Raw genomic sequence first — 17,524 nt, 5'->3', positions numbered from 1 at the left:
GGCAAACGTTTAAGCTTCTCTATCGCTCCTCCCACAGGATTTCTTTTTTTCAGAATTTGATTAATGAACTTCGACAAATAGCTTCTCCGTAGAAAGTAAAGAATTCCGAGAGAGATGTACTTAGAAATCGTCAAATCACATGACAGCTTTGAGAGTCATGTGACCAAGCACATGTCAGTATCACACTGGCTGCTAAAGACAGGTATGTCATATTAGAATATAGATAGTGTATTTAGATAGATAAAATGACACTGACTACTACTTCATTTAGCATATTTTGCCTACATGACTAGTTGTTGGTTTGGGCTACAGATTAATAACATTCAGGGCTAAGACAATGGTCAGAGGTGCTTGTATCCTCCTGTCAGTATTGTGCAGTGTTGCTACCTCTGCAGTTGCTGGTTCTTTGCTCAACTGGGCCGCCTGTGTGTCTGACCTTGCTTTGAAGTGATCTCTGTCAGTGCCGTTAGCCATGTCACTTTTAAGAGGCTTGCAGGCAGCAGATCAGTTTAGCACAGCCCCACCTGACTAATCTGATTAATCCAGCAAGGCTGCCATCCATGTGCAAGGCAGGACAAAAAAACAAACGCATCGTCACACTTCCATATGTAGGGGACCGTCTTCAAAAATCTCAGCCGAGGACACTGAGGCTATATGCTGGATGTGTTCACTGTGTCGTTCATGAGCATCTTTGTTTTTAAATGTTTATTAAAAATGTGGAGTCCCCCCAAAGGCTTAAAATCCAGCTGTAGTGAACTGTACCTGCTGCGAGGTCAAAGGAGCAACAGCAGGCTTTCAGTAGCTTACCACAAGATATTTTCAGCCCGCGGCTCCAGCTCACATAGTTCTTGCTCCCCATATGTAAGATGCCTTTGCTCTCTGACTCTTATCTTGTCCAGAACTTGAAGCCCAATCTCGGAAAAGGAGGCAGGCTACAAAGATGTCAGAAACGTGGTCATATTAAAGACATCTTAACATAATCGATCAATCTACAATCTAAATGATGAGATAAAAGACCAATTTTACTGAAGTATGTGGAGAGTTTTAGCCATGCTACATTTCAGTTAGCATCTTTGGCTACTGTCGTAAGACTAGTGGAACGGCAAAGGGCATAAGCGAACGTCTCAGAGGGATTTGAACTGCAGCAGCAGAGTTATATGGGGCAACAGATACGGGCGCCTTAATCCCTGCACCAGGTTCAAGCTTCAGGTGATTACATGCAATTCTACAATTTAAGGTAGCCATCGGGGATAAGTGTGCAATAATTAACATTGCAAAGGTTTTCTTTGCTCTGCTCTGCATGAGGAGATTTATTGATTTTTCGCTTTGGGGACATTTAGTGCTGAGAGAATAGGGGGTTTCTCAAGGTGTGCAGGATGATCAATGATGGAACGACACTTAGCTAAGGGTTGAAATTGAACCCATCTTACTTTCAAAGGCAAAGTTCATGGGTTTTGATGAGTGGAGTGTTCCTGTTCTGGCACAAGAAGTTCCATAATCTCTCACACCAACTATGGAACTGAGTTCTTCACAAGATCATGTACTTTTTATGGTCCTCCTAATAAATAAGACAATCAGTACAGTTAGCTACCATTTTAGTATGATTCTTCCCAGTTCTGACTGTTGAAATAGCCAACCAATCTATCAATTGAGCCAGTCAAGTTTTTTTAAATGTATTTAAAACGTTCTAAGCTACATCAGCACCTAAATGTATGCTCCTGTGTAAATGATCCAGAGTGAACATACCTTTACTTTCACCTTCTTTTTCCTCCCCCCCCGCCCCCCCCCCCCCCCTGCACACACTCTTCCCACACTTGTGTGGATTAGAAGCTAAAGAGGGCTGAGGAGTCAGAGCTTGGCTTGCCAGTCCTTCCCACTCTTACCTTTCTTTTACCTGTTACCTCTCCACAGCTTTCGGACAGCTTTTAACAATCCAGACGCTGGATCGGGGTTTCACCTCTTTCCATGCACTGTCCCTCTGTGGTTTGGGGTGGGTCCCAGTCCAAAACGGGGTCATCAAGAGCTAAAGCAACTACTGGAAATGTGGAGATTTTTCATTTTCAGTATTGTCTTTAAGGAACTTGGATACAAGAGGAGATAATTCATTTTTTTTATTTTTATTTTCCACTCTCTTTGGATTACCTATGATATTGTTTCCCAGTAAAAGGACAACGATCACTGTTCCTGCTGTATACTCCCGTATACTTAATCCACCTGGAGTTTGGATGGTGCGATTCAACCGCTCCAACATCGATATGGCTCCTACAGTATGTAGTGAAACTGCTCCAGGTCAGAGCTGTCTCTTATTAAATCTGTTTCGTTGAATTCTATTGTCATTGATTTACCACTATCAAGTGTCATTGTGGCCACGTTCGAATCTCTTTGCAGCAGAGCTACTCCGGCAAAGGTGAGACTGTTGGAACGCCAAGGCTTGTTCATAAAGACTAAAGAAAATACCACTACTCATGAAATGATGTGTTAACATAATTTCACCTATTCCTTATTCTCAGCATCACTTTAGAACAATGCTAGCATATATGTCAGTGCTACCCTGAACCTATTATGAACTGATAAGCCAATGACCGTATTAGTCACTTTAGAAGGCCTGTTGGTCGCCGCTTGCTTGAAGGCCAAGACTCAAATCAGCCAGTATTTTTGGCCTTTAAAATGTCATTTTTGAACCACTGATGGCTACAGGTGGTTTATATGTAAGATTTAACATAGATTTGGCCTCATTTAAGATTCACGCACATATAAACTAGAGCTGGAGAGATAAATCAGCCATGCTGATAAATGGGCCGATTATAGGAGACATATCGATATTTTGTCAGCTGATAAAGAACAAGAGATTGCAGGACAGATATGTCAAACTGAGTTTGAGATAATTTAGAAACAGGGGTATTCTTTTATAGTTTGTCTATCAGAGAGAACCGACAAGTTCATCTTTTAGGTGTAAAATGTTCCACTTAGTGTATGTTATTGTCACAATTCTTAATTTTCTTTATTTAATCAAAGGAATCAATAACAAGATATTTGTTTATGCCATATTTTATGTTAAAAAAAAACGCACTCACCATTATATTCTCAGATTTCGATGTTGGCCTGAAAATATCCAGTATCAGTCAGGCTATAATATATGCACAACACAACAAGCACAAGATTAGCATTTTTGTCATCCACTGTTGTTTCACTAAAGGGAAATTCTTTCAGTATTTTAAGCTGTGCACTTTAAGTTTTTTAAATTCTCTTTATGAACCAGCATTATCTTGGTGGAACTTTTTTATTTCTTTCAAGCTGAACTTCCTTAAACCTCAGAAGCAATGCTCTGAATTTTAGCACTAGCTGCCACTGAAGTTCCCCTCACCACTGACAGGTTGGTCAGGCCTTTTGCTCAGCTGTCAATGTCCCTTCTTTTCACATCAGCAGCCATTCTTAAGTGTTTCTTAATGAAGTCAGCCGGTACAAATTTAGATGCTGGTTTTAAGAATCCGAGGAGAGAATAATCCAGAAATCAATGGCTGAGAACATCTCAAGAGATTGACTATTGAAGGGAGAAGAGATGCCAAGACTAAATGAAGATACCAAGGCCAGATTTAGCTCCACGTTACCTGGCACTTATAAACTCCATGGGCCCAGCAGAGCTTACCAGCTTGCCACACAAGCCATTAATTCTTCAAGGAACAGCATTGGCACTGTGGGCTCATGTACTCAGTGAGACAGATGGATGCTGACACAATTCAACATCACATTCTGTGGCACAAACCACTCCACAATTGCAAATTCAGGTCAGGGATCATGTCAGTACAAGACTGTTTAAGCCCTGAGGTATCCTTGTTTGTGTCTCAGAACCTACGGAGCGAAAGCAGATCACACTAAATTGTTGAGCAACACGTTTTCTAATTGCACCTTTTTTCTCCCTTATTCCCCGGAGGCAGTGATGACTTGGGGTTGTCTCGTCGCCTGTCCAGTTTTGGACTAGAGGCCTGCTGAGTGCCAAGGGAGGCAGTCCTATCCACAAAGACACATTCACTGTCACACCACAAACTCTCCGCTCCCCCTGCTGTGTCTAAAGCATAGCTGTGAGAGGAAAATGGCAAGTCACAGAGACCCTCGCTTTCTGCACAACCTGTCCTACCACCCACGATGGCAGCACGACTCAACAAAAGTGAAGAGAAAGGGACGCGTGCGGACAGTGGCTGCAAACAGTTGCAGTGGATATAGTGTGTTCAAATCATTAGCAGCTTCATCGTCAAAACCACAGTTGCCGTCATCCTCCATGCAACGCTCCAGGAGCCGGTGTGGGAACTGGCTCCTTGTGCCGTTGCTCATACTCTCATTAATGCCCTGTCAGGCCTGGGCGACCACTTTCAAGGTGGTCCTGGTTGGACCCTGGACGTGTGACCTCTTATACTCCAAAGCACTTCCTGACTTGGCAGCCCGCCTCGCCACTACTCGCATAAACAAGGACCCCTACCTCAACAAAGGCTACTGGTATGACTACACGCTGGTCAATGAGGACTGCAAGTCATCCCGTGCCCTGGCTCGCTTTGCTGAGCTGGAAGGTTATGGTGCTGCATTTCTGGGCCCTGCCAACCCAGGCTACTGCTCCTCCGCCGCTTTGTATGCAAAAGAGTGGGATGTTGGGATTCTTTCCTGGGCTTGCCTCAAACCCAACATGAATAAATTAGGGATGTATTCCAACTTCCTGCGGCCGCTGCCACTGTCCTCCCGTGTACTTTTCTCGGTTTTGCGATACTTTGGTTGGGCCCATGTTTCCATAATCTCAGAGGAGACAGATTTGTGGGAAGCCACGGGACATGAGCTGGCCTCGTCACTGAGGGCCCTTGGCCTGCCTGTCAACCCTGTGGTGACCATGGAGTCGGACAAGGATGGGCCTCGGAGAGCGCTGAAAAAAGTGCGGGAAGCAGACCGGGTCAGAGGTGAGTTTTAGATGTGAAGATGACTGAAACAAGAACAAAAAAACATGAATGTAACAACATTAAAACGTCTTTCACACTGTTTTATTCCACATGAATCATGCAAATGAATCCGTTTTTAATCCCTCTTCTCTTCACAGTGGTGATTATGTGCATGCCCTCTGTCCTGATTGGTGGCCAATCCCAGTACGAGCTTCTGACAACAGCCTTGTTCATGCGTATGATCGACCGTGGCTACGTGTTTATCCCCTACGACGCCCTCCTCTACTCACTACCCTACAACGATGCACCCTACTATATGCTTGGCAATGACACCAAGCTGCGCAAAGCTTTTGACGGAGTCCTCACCATCACTATGGACTCTGGCAAAAGCAATTTCTATGAGGCTTTCAAAGACGGTCAGGACAGCTATGAAATCCGCAGCAGCACCCCACCAGAACAGGTGAGATTTGTGTGATACTTGTGTGTATAGTAATGGTAAATGATAATAGAAAAATATGACAAATCTGGAAGAAGAGGATACTCAAAGGCACTTATACAAACATTTGAATTGACTCAAAATCACCACATTACTGTCTCCTCTGTAAGGTGTCTCCATTCTTTGGGACCATCTACAACATGATCTACTACACAGCTATGGCTGCTGAGCAGGCCCGCGCCAATGGAGGCCGCTGGGTAACCGGTCCGATCCTGGGTGACACCAAGGGCGGCTTTGAATTTGAAGGCTTTAATCAGCACTTGAAGGCTGGCAAGGAAGGGGAAGGCATGCAAGCTCGCTATGTAGTGCTGGACTACAGCGGCATTGGCCACTATCTCTACTCCACCCATGTTCTGGATGCCGCTCATACATATGGAGGGGTCGGGAGCTTGAAATACCTCGGTCGTTCCATCCATTTTGCGGGCAGCACGCCCTACACAGACTCCGGCTGCTGGTTTAGCCCATACTTTGCCTGTACTGGAGGTGAGGGCACTAGTAGTGTCATTGCAGAAAATAAATATAAGCTGGTGCACTACTGAATAATTCAGTGGTTTCAAACTGTCTTTGTGTTTCTCTTCTCTTCCCAAAGGCCTGGACACAGTCACTTTCTTCTTTCTTCTCCTTGTGTTCATTGCAGTCATTGGATGTGGAGCTAACTTCTTTATTAGTATCAAGTATGTACAGCAGAGTAGCAGAGAATCATATCTCATCCGGTCTTGTGTGATCTTTCAAAAAGACTGATTGTTTTTCTTTTGTCCAGGAGAAGTGGCAGGATTGGGTTCAGCTTTGGAGGTAGTAACGGCGGATCAACAAAGGTAGTGCTGACACTGGACGACCTGGTCTTCATCAACACTCAAGTCAGCAAACGGGTCAGTTCCTTGCTGAATCTCTGTCTATATACTATCTGTATTTTGCTTCTCTCTGCTTTGCAAGTATGTGATATATGGCAGTTGTTTGCCCGTAAAAGATGATGTACTCTGAGCTGCCCCGTCCTTTTTCAACTGTGTGTGTGAGCAGAAGATAAATGATGAAAGTATCCTGAAAAGCCAGCTCGATATGAAGACTCCTCATCAGTCGGTGTCCGGTCGCAGTTACTTGGCATCCACACCAGACAGCTCCAATGTTGCTGTGTTTGAGGTGAGGCGACTGACACATTCAATAAACTCAGATTTAACCTTTTGGTTGGTTTTTGGTTTCACAAAGTCTGTCGTTTTGTGTTTGTCCCAGGGTGACTGGGTTTGGTTGAAGAAATGTCCCGGTGGACCTGTATCAGGTGTCAACAGCAACACTGAGTTTGTCTTTGTCAAGGTTTGTGAATGTATGTGTCATTATCCAAATTACTGACTTTCCATTGTTGCCAGGAAACCCCAAATACAGACTGGTCTGGTCCCTGGCCACAATAAAACGCATCAAACTGAGTGACTTGTGTCTTGATGTTTCCGTTGTCTTCCAATTAGCTCCGAGACATGAGGCACGAGAACCTCAATCTGTTCCTGGGACTGTTCTGCGACTCTGGGATCCTTGCAGTTGTGACCGAACACTGCACCAGGGGCAGCTTGGAGAATCTGCTCAACAATGAGGAAGTGCGTCTTGACTGGATGTTCAAGTCTTCCCTGTTAATGGATCTGATTCGGGTGAGAGAGACAAAATGACCAACATGCCTTTCATTTCCCATCTTGTCATGTTGCCTCATCGCTCAGATGTTTATCTCAAACTGTCATCAGGCAATGAAGTACCTGCACAATCGTGACATCGTCCACGGACGGCTCAAATCCCGTAACTGTGTGGTAGACGGCCGCTTTGTATTGAAGGTGACAGACTATGGGTTCAATGAAATTTTGATTGCCCAAGGCATTGACACTAATGAGGAAAAGCCAGAAAGTGAGTTCATGTGCATTCGCTGATTAATTTAGTGACCAAGCTCGTACCTATCAATACTTTTTGTTTATTTATTACTTTGTGCAATCTTTGTAAAGATCTGCTTTGGACGGCTCCTGAGCTGCTGAGAAGCACCAGTCAAAGGAGGAGGGGCACTTTCGCTGGGGATGTCTACAGCTTCTCCATCATCGGGCAGGAGGTCATCTCCCGCTCTGCACCTTACTGCATGCTGGACATGCCGCCCAAGGGTGAGTGATATGGCATTAGTAACCCCAAAGGATGGATACATGAAAAAAAACTGACGTAGTAGAAGGCCATGTACAAAAGATCTATGAAGATTTTGAATAGTTTTGTACAGGTTCAATTTGAAATCCTGTCTTTTATGTTCCCCGCCTGTGGGGATAATGACATGCTGTTTTTTTATTGCTCTCCGCTCACCTTATACACAAAACAGTTCACACTGAGCTGAAAAGAACATTACAAATATTAGGATTGTTGCTGAAAATGCTGCCCGATGTTAGTTTTTTTTTAATCACCAATGACATTCTCGTTTATTTGACAAAATTGGGTGCAGAAAATCACATTAGAGACAATGATTTTTCCTTCCGAAGTGTTTTGTCTGTTTTTGCGCATTTCTGTGTACGCATGCATAACATCTGTGTGTGTTGACAGAGATCATCAGCAAGCTCAAAGAGCCTCCTCCGCTGTGTCGGCCTGTCCTGTCTGCTGACGAGTCCCCGGTGGATGTGATACAGGTTGTGAAACAGTCCTGGAATGAAGAGCCAGCGAAGAGGCCGACCTTTGAGGAGATCTTCAAACTGGTAAAAACACTGAAAAAGCGTGTCGATGCACGTCTACTCCTCCTTATTTGTTGTTCTGTGTGAAAGCAGCAAGCTGGAGATGAAAATCCTGTTCCCTCCTTTTCACATCACAGTTCAAGAGCATCACCAAAGGAAAGAAGACCAACATCATCGACTCTATGCTGCGCATGTTGGAGCAGTACTCCTCCAACTTGGAGGATCTGATCAGAGAGAGGACAGAGGAGCTGGAGGTGGAGAGGCAGAAGACTGACAAACTGGTGGCTCAGATGTTGCCCAAGTGAGTGGCAACTTTACCTGACACGCGACAGAAACTGACGTCATGCTCACTAAAGATCAAGGCCTCTTGAGGCCTGTAGAGCATCAGCACAATTACAACAGATTATGCTTACTTTTGTATCCTCAGGGAGGTCAAAGGTCAGAGACGGCCTCCCTGAAGCTATTAGGGACTCAGTGCTCAGTTCAGCAGGGTGGCTGCTCGCTGACTTACTGTAGAGATTTAACTTAATAACTCTCAGGAGCTGTGGGGACCAAAATGCGGATGAATCAACACCAAAGTAAAAACATGTTGTGAGACTCTTCTTGAATGGGGCTGTCATCTCTTAAGCAGGATAACACAAACAGTCAAAACGTATTTTTTTTATTTTTCCTACATCTGTCTTTCTCTCGCCATGACTTACATTTTTTTTACCGAACATATGGCTCTAGTTATGCGGCAATTTTCGAATGTGGGAATATTAAGTGCAACAACCAGTGATGTGGATGTGATCAGACAGTCAAACCTTCTTTAGATTTTGCTAGCAACCATGTCCTGCTAGTGGAATGTATTCTATCATTTGAATTAGTCACAGTCTGTTTCTATAGGAGGCTATTTGTTTGTGTTAAAGGAATGTGTTAATCAAGGAATCAATAATGTGTGAAAATGTGTTTCATCAGGCCAACGAAGAATACACATTTACAATACTGCATGATGTGCTTTAGTATGTGCAACAGATCAGCACCTCAGTTGTGTTTCCTGTATGATTTGTAATTCAACTGATCTTCTGTTTCTGTTTTAGGGCTTGACATTAGAATTGTCCCTAAATAACATCACAATGACAATCAATTGGTAACATCACATCATTTGTTAAATAGGGTCCAGCTGTGTGCACTTTAAGTGTCACATGATATAATGGAGCACCATTAAATCCATTATTAGAAAATGGAAATAATATGACATCCCCAAAACTCACGGACCAGGCAAGGAGGGCATTAATCAGAGATGCAACAAGAAAAATAAGAAAACACATTTGGAGTGTCCCACAAACTCCAAATGTGTTTACTTATTTTACTTATAATGTCTGTTTTCTGGCCACTCTTCCATAAAGCCCGGCTCTGTGTAGTGTACGGCTGAAAGTGATCCTATATGGACAGATACTCCAATATCCTCGGTGGAGCTTCCTGCTCCTTCAGGGCCGTCTTTGGTCTATTTGTTGCTTCTCTGATGCCTTTCTTGTCTGGTCCGTGGGTATTGTTGCAGGTTTGTTGTAGTTCATTCCTTTTTCTACTAATGGATTTAATGCTGCTCCGTTAGATCATGTGATACATTATGTGACACATACAAATCTGTTTTAATTCCAAGTTGTTATGCAACAAAATAGGAAAGATTGCAAAGGGGGTGAATACTCAACTGTGTTCTTCATTGCATTGGATTAGTTTAATCATATCTTATTGAATCTTTATCATATTTAATCATATTTGTGTTTGAAATCATCACTGATCTGCCAAAGAGAGGTGGCTTTCCTGTATTTAACACTTACCCACACATTGAGAGTCACACTATGCTGTCGTTGTGTGTATCTCAGTCATGTTTTTAGAAATGCCAGTTTGCCTGTTTGCAATGATCAGTAAGAGAAAGGGACAGCCGTAGAATGTCTGTAAAAGTCTGTTTGTGATGCCCCAAAAGAATGTCAGATTACTTCGAGCAGTCTCAAGCTCAGTCTCCAGACTGTTTCTGCTTCAGCACCTCAGCAGTGTCGCCCACTCATCATCTTCCTCCTCCAGGTCTGTGGCCCAGGCGCTGAAGACGGGCAAGCCGGTCAAACCCGAGCATTTCAGCGAGGTCACGCTGTACTTCAGTGACATCGTGGGCTTCACCACCATCTCGGCTCTCAGCGATCCCATCGAGGTGGTCGACCTACTCAACGACCTCTACACACTCTTTGATGCCATCATTGGACTGCATGATGTCTACAAGGTGAGTGTATAGTAACGAAGAACGACTCTGTTTTTGAACTATTTTACTCTGCTTATGGTCTTTTTGTATCAAAATCTCTAAAAGAATTTGATCTAGGTTTCTCTATGTTGTTGATGTTGTTAAATATTTCTTCTGTTGCTCCTGAATCATATCTGACCCAGGAAATCATGTGCCACCTCAATTTATGTCCACTATTTATCAAAAGAATTCTATGCAGTTGTGTGTTTGCTGAACTGTTATTTGTTTTGCATTAAGGTGGAAACTATCGGAGACGCCTACATGGTAGCCTCAGGAGTCCCCACTAGGAATGGCAACCGTCATGCAGCCGAGATGGCCAACATGTCTCTTGACATCCTCCACTGCATCGGGACCTTCAAGATGAGGCACATGCCTGAACTGAGGGTCAGAATTCGTATTGGCCTGCACTCTGGTGAGCAATATGTCCATCCTTTCTGCGCTGTGATGCTCTCTCTATATACGGTAGTAATGAGTGATTACTTTAAGAGCCACATGCACGTGTAATGAGTAATATGGCATGAAATTAATCAAAACTTCCTTCCAGAGTGAGAAAAGGTGTATATGTTAGAGAGGAATAAGAGTACAGGAACCCAAGCTGCTAAGGCAAGGAGGTATTTTTATCCTTTATCCTCGTCTGGAACTTATTCCTGGAACAGTGAAACGCTATCCACTTAGAGCGCTGTCATCCAATTAACACACTGCATACTTGAGATTTCTAACCCTAATCTATGAATTTCTTTATGCACGCAGAAGTGGTAGTTCATAGCTTTAACGTCTTGTTTTGGGAAAATAATTGCGTGTACTTTTATTGAAATGAAAATTGATTAGGAGTCTAAAAAGAGAACAAATTGACACACAAAATGGGTTATGATGTACTGCTTGTCTAGGAGAAGCGTCATAGTCGTGTGTGTGTCTGTGTGTGTGTGTGTGTGTGTGTGTGTGTGTTTGTTTGCTATGTTTGCAGGCCCAGTGGTAGCAGGAGTAGTGGGTCTTACGATGCCTCGGTACTGTCTGTTTGGAGACACTGTCAACACGGCATCTCGAATGGAGTCCACAGGGTTGCGTGAGTGTCTCATACATCTTTTCTTCTTTTTTATTTTTTTTAAAGTTCTATCGTGGTTGAGAGTACACACAGTATGTAGTTTGTGTGCATGCTGCCTGAGCCTAAACGGGGCTTTAAGTTAGCAGTCCTTGGTAATCCTTTAAGACTATCAGCAGAATTAGAGGCCAATTTGAAGTTTCGGTGTAAACGTCAACATCAGTGACCAAGTCTGACTCCGCTACATTCTGCATGCTGAATAAATTAACTATGAACTTACGTAGTAGCTGCTAAGTACACTTAACTTATGTTTAGGAATACAACTCTTCCATTTGATAGAGCTCCCAGAAGATCGTACTGTAATACATGAAACTATTCACCTTCACTATATACGAAACTCAGTACTCAAGTACTGTACTTAGGTACAAATCTGAGTATTTCCATTGTATGCAGATTTATAGTCCTACTCCACTTTATCTCTAAAGCAAGTATTGTACTTCTTTTTCTCCACCACATTTGTGTAAAAGCTTTAGTTACTAGTTTGTACTAGTTCTTACTGATGATTTTGAAAAATGAATTTTTCTGATGAGCTGAAGGATGACTTGTTTCTTTATGTGTTGCGACATTTCTTCTACATCTTCAGATAAATAAACTATGTAAATATCATCTTGGGTCAGCTGGAAAATGCATCGTCACAAAGCTGAAAGCAGGGCTCTTTTTCTGAGCTCATTAAGAGTTTACGTTATAGAGAAGCATGTTTCTTACAGGACAGCGACACTACAAACATGACACACAACAAATTAACACAACCTTAAACATCTACAACAGTAAAATGCAACATACACATTAAGGCAGCAGTAATATTAATCCAATAAACATCATATATAATAGTAAAATACTGACAAGTAACATTTTACTACACAATAAGTACTTTTACTTTTGATAATTTAAGCAAATCTTGCTGATAATTGTTTAATACTTTTACTTAAGTACGTATTTGAAGGCAGAGCTATAACTTGTAGTGGATTATTTTCACAGTGTGGATTTTTACTTAAGTAAACGATCTGAATACTTCTTCTACCACTGCTAAAATAACAATTAGGAATTTACGCCATTAGCAGCAAGGTATTAATGGGTAGTCTACTGCCACCAGGTGGTTTAATACCAAAACGACAGCCTGACTCTATACATGTCTCAGATATTATCATTTTAAACCTTAAAGTTCCAAAGACAATAGAGAATTTACACGTTCAACTTTCAGTGTGGAAATGTTGCCGTGTGTTTCTGTCATTTCCATCATAGCTTACAGAATCCATGTCAACCGAAGAACGGTCGATGTTCTGAACGAGTTGAAGCTGGGATACAAAATTGAACACAGAGGCATGACAGAGTTAAAGGTAAAATGACTAGACACGCTCTCATAATGTACCCACAGTAACACCGGCATCGTAATAATAGCTAATGAATTCTAATGGTTGTTTATTTTTAGGGAAAAGGGATTGAGAACACATATTGGTTGGTAGGAAGAGAGGATTTCACCAAGCCTCTGCCTATTCCTCCAGACCTTACAGGGTAAGAGAATGTTTTGGTTGCTCCTCCACATTATGCATTAATGTGATTTGCCTAATTTCATCTTTACACTGCATTCCAGTCTCTGTGCATAAAAAGCTGTATTTCCTATTACAGGGGAGCCAATCATGGTATCGCTTTAGAGGAGATACCTCCGGACAGACGACAAAAATTCCTGGATCGACAGAAGAAGATGGGCTAGGCTGATTTTTTTTAAGTTAAATTTTTTATTTATTTACTGATGTTCCAGAATGAAAAGTGATACTTTCTAGATCAACATTGTTTTTCAGTGAAAAAAATAGACTGAGAGATGTGTGGAGGAAAAGTTGAACATGCAACAACCACAATCTACTGTAATTTGTGCTACGCTCAAAATGAAATCAAGCACCAGTCACAAGGGATTTCACACTCTTTGGAAATCATTTCTATACTGAAATAATCTTTATTGTAGAAAAAGCAACTGTCCTTGTACGTGTTCAACTAAAAATAGAGTATACATACATGATATGCATACCAAGGTTGAATGACCGATCCCAAATTGCATTGGTTTAGAGGACAGCAAGAAGGGATTGTGATGGATGAGTCGTTTACAGTATCATGTGTAATACTGTACTTCCAGTACTTCAAGTACTGGATGTATTTGTACTTGTACGGTTTTCCGTATTTGTACTTATCTTTGTGCTCTGTAGAGATATTGGAGATATTTTATCATGAGCATCCCGGGGGTGGAAGCTATTACTGTCTGACTATTCATCTCGGGTGAAATAGAACACTCACTTTCAAAGCATTAGCCTTTTGCAACAACTCGGAATTGAAACATTTTCACAGTAACTTAAGCTGGAGAGCACCGGACAGATCAGACAGGTTGAGAGCTCCGGTCGAGGGTGGCTCTGATTTTGCTTTGGTGGTAGCATTACTCTGATTATTCACACATTTGATGAATGAAACCTCATAATCCAAAAATTGTTCAAATGTGTCAAACAAATGATCTGGTTTGTTTATTTAATATTTGATGGATATAGATGAAAAAACAAACCACAACATCTTTGTGATATTGTCACCTAACATTTTGTCCCCTTACTGCAATAGGCATATTTGACTAACTCGTCAATTCAATTAGGTGTATCAAAGACAAGGATGTGCTCTAAATTTTAGATTAGATTACTTGTCCCAGTGGTAATTATAAAGATACATGCTGGACATGATATTGGGGCCAAAACATCTGCAAAGCTTGAAATAATGAATAAAATCCAACATTTAATGACGGATCATTTTCAGAAAAATGCATAAGTGACCCACAAAACATTGTTTTTAAAGATATGTTCCTCTCCCTAATAACGTCATGATACTATACATACAGTATGTAATGTTTTTTAACAATGTGTGTATTGCTTTGCTGACATTTTCTACCAAATCATAGAAGATGTACACAACATGAAACAAGACCCAATCTATTGCTCACTAATGACAATTGCGTTTTCACGATTGCTTCCCCTAAAGTACATGTAGCCTATTACTGAAACATGCTGCATGCATGGCTGAGTGTACTGCACAGCTGTATGTTTAACCGGGTCCTAATGGGACAGCAATGGGGAGACCTGATTTCTGTCACGCACAGTATTTCTGCTCTGCACTGATAAGCAGAATGTTTGAGTCAGTCGGCTGAAATTCTTATCTCCAATAATGTGCTTCAGCAGATTGAGCTTTCTCATGTATAGCGCAGACTTCTAGCGGAATATGTCTGGCAGTGTCTGGGTTTTTCGCCCATTATTTTCTCTTTGGGCTCTCCGGGACTCCACACAGCGACTGTATCTGAAGGTCCTATGAGAACAAATGTTCACTAAGTCGCTCCCGTGCCCAACCCCAGGGGATTTTTACAGAACATGTGGGGGAAGCATACTCATAAAACGGGGAGGACATAGTCCTCTGAGTCATGTCTGTTTGGCTTGGGGATGTGTACATACTGTAAATTTGTACATAGTTAGTTTGTGATTGTGTTCTGCAGGGTTAGGGACTTTTTAGTGGAGTTTTTATTTCTGCTTGGGTTCCCTAAACCCCTGACACAAAAGGAAATTACCAAAAAACAAGGATTTAATCACAGTGCATTCAAGAAGCGAGCGACGACATTGTTCACACACTCTCTGTTGGCTGGCTAATTGTCTGCTGCAGCACTGATATTGAAGCAATGTCGGGATGTGATTTTTTTTTTTCTGCAGACATTTTTTCCTTGGGAGCTCACTTGCTGACCCCCTTCAAAAATCGACAAAAAATGGACATGTGATGACTTGATTATCAGGTTGCTCGTGGTGTAGTCTCTCACACCATTAAGTGTTTATCACTGGCTCTTCAAAATGATGAAACCCCCGACGAAGACGAAACGCAGGATTCTGAATCAAGATGAAGAGCATGGGGAAAAGCTGTCTGAATGTTCCTTTGATGAGTTATTCTATTAACATAGGACCTACGTTTGCTAGATTTTTAATCAATTTGCCAAATAGATTGATCTCATCAAAACTGAATGCAGGTGTTCTCAATGTGTCTCTGTAAATAAATGATGATTTTAGGGAAGATTGTGTCGTCGTATGTGTGTTGAGGCTATTTTTCCAAATGGTGCCCTGACGGTACATTCAACTATGATCCAAAACAAGTGGACCAATAAGTCACAGGTTTAATAAAGGCCTGTAAATCACACATTAAATGACAGATAAGCAATTTCTAGCTTGATATTTCTAATTTGGTGCATGTTAACGGTCAACTCATACTTTTTACTTTAAACAAGCTTTAAACTTTGAAATAGCGGTGTTGCAAATGGGCAAAGGACTTTGAAACAAGTGGTGACATACTTAAAGTATCAGCAACTTTAAAACGCCACTTAATTGTGAAGAAGAGTAACTCAATGGGAGTCTTACATCACCATTTCACCGTAAATGGCCAAGCTAATTACAGTGATGCTAACAGGTTTTCGGTTGGTTTAACACTGTTTTATTTTGTACTGGAACAATCCAATGAAAATGTAAGGATGGCTTTACATAATGCAACTTCTGTGCAACACACTGCACATCGTAGACAAACCCTCTTGAGTGTTTGAGTCCGAATTTCCTCCTGAACATTGCAAATGTTGATAAATCTTGTGCATGTTTATCTGATGGATTTCCTGCTGAAACACAACCTCCACGGAGCTGAAGTTGCATTTTAGTTGCACCATCTTACAGTAACTTTGGCCAACAATTTACCTAGATTTAGACATAGAAAGCGTTATTCATAGTTTTCCTTCAGTGTCGGAGTATATTTCCTGCTTTAGGTCCGGAGATTTCCTTAAAAAGATTCTTTAAATGCCAAATGTCCTATGTGTGAGCTAGTACCGAAGACAATAAGATAATATTTTGATCTACGAAATGATTCAAATGTTATGTCCAAATCATGCAGATCCTGTCTGCACTGCTAGTGATATCAGTGCCCTGAGGAAGATGTCGGCTCAAAAGCAATTCTTGTTTCTGCCACTAACGGGGGTTGCTCTCAGGACAATTTGATCAGTTTGACAGGTTGCTCTGCCAAACCTTTTTTGGCACTTTGGTGGTGCAATCACACCCCTGGGATTTAACCACAGACAGTATGAGAGACTTTCATTCTAAAGGCCTATGTTGTTTAGCATTTTGTTTGCTTAGGGTATAAATTATTTTTTATTAATTATAAGCGTGTGGCATTATTATTCTGCTAATACTCTGTCTGTCTGTTTGTATGGCTCACCTTGTAAAAAATCATAAAACCTGAGTCCACATAAAAAGGATAACCACCACCATATTGTGTGAACACTGGCTTGGCCATATTGGTCCGTTTATTGCCTTTGGTGCGCCGAACCATGTGACAATAGGGCAATCAACTCTATGTATTATGAGACTTTATTAACTGTATATTTAATCTGTGATTATTATCACAGATTTAATTGGATTACTGCGAAACTGCATGTCATCATCAGCCAATAATGGCACGCAACTGATGGTCAAGACAATCAGTTTGCAGCTGCCCAAGTGGTTGTTGAACTATCTTTACACTGATTTTAGATTTATCTTAAATTAAACTGAAAAAGGATGAATCAACTAATTGAACACAGATGAAGCCATGTTATTCAATAAAACATTATAATACAGCTTTGTATCACTATAATATTCCTAAATAATAACTAATAGTGTACTCTAGATAATAATACGCCCTTACATGTTTTCCCTGTAAATGATGCACACAGGCCTTTGCACTTACAGTCAGCATGACATCCAACTGCTAAAATCTTCCTAAATGCTGAATTAAACGACATGAACTGTCCCATCGTCAACGTGATCATAAACGAAGTCTTTTTTGGCTGGACACCGAGTTTCTCTGCGCACCCCAGCAGTGCTGAAGCCCCCCCATGGCATTCGACTGGCAACGGCTTGGAGGTGCCAGTCTAGCAGAAGCTGAGTCAAGTCAACCAGAGAGAGCCAGGTGGAGACCGGAAACACAGCAGGTTGGCTTTCACAATTAAAGCACACTGGGTTGTTGTCACAAAAAAAAAAA

At 41.7% G+C, this 17,524-nt stretch overlaps 1 protein-coding gene across 1 annotated transcript; it reads left to right on the top strand.

Moving 5' to 3' along the window:
• The first annotated feature begins 1,890 nt into the window (after window positions 1-1,890).
• On the top strand, window positions 1,891-15,531 carry gucy2d (guanylate cyclase 2D, retinal). The gene is made up of 19 exons (XM_031857255.1): window positions 1,891-2,289; window positions 3,936-4,940; window positions 5,078-5,379; window positions 5,526-5,898; window positions 6,005-6,089; window positions 6,176-6,284; window positions 6,433-6,552; window positions 6,643-6,723; window positions 6,873-7,049; window positions 7,140-7,296; window positions 7,392-7,541; window positions 7,966-8,114; window positions 8,228-8,391; window positions 10,155-10,347; window positions 10,603-10,777; window positions 11,330-11,428; window positions 12,707-12,801; window positions 12,894-12,976; window positions 13,091-15,531. The coding sequence occupies exons 2-19, from the start codon at window positions 4,091-4,093 to the stop codon at window positions 13,173-13,175; spliced, it is 3,447 nt and encodes a 1,148-aa protein (XP_031713115.1). The 5' UTR covers window positions 1,891-2,289; window positions 3,936-4,090; the 3' UTR covers window positions 13,176-15,531.
• The last annotated feature ends 1,993 nt before the right edge of the window (window positions 15,532-17,524 follow it).

Source organism: Anarrhichthys ocellatus, unplaced genomic scaffold (assembly GCF_004355925.1).
Source record: "Anarrhichthys ocellatus isolate YVR2014 unplaced genomic scaffold, GSC_Weel_1.0 scaffold18, whole genome shotgun sequence".
Classification (NCBI taxonomy): Eukaryota; Metazoa; Chordata; class Actinopteri; order Perciformes; family Anarhichadidae; genus Anarrhichthys; species Anarrhichthys ocellatus.
This window is presented reverse-complemented; position numbering and strand designations above follow the sequence as displayed.

Excerpts from the sequence above, each read along its gene's own strand:
- gucy2d (XM_031857255.1), top strand. The coding sequence starts at position 4,091 with ATGGCAAGTCACAGAGACCCTCGCTTTCTGCACAACCTGTCCTACCAC. Across the intron at positions 6,090-6,175 it reads AACTTCTTTATTAGTATCAA|GAGAAGTGGCAGGATTGGGT; the intron begins GTATGTACAGCA and ends TCTTTTGTCCAG. Across the intron at positions 10,778-11,329 it reads TCGTATTGGCCTGCACTCTG|GCCCAGTGGTAGCAGGAGTA; the intron begins GTGAGCAATATG and ends CTATGTTTGCAG.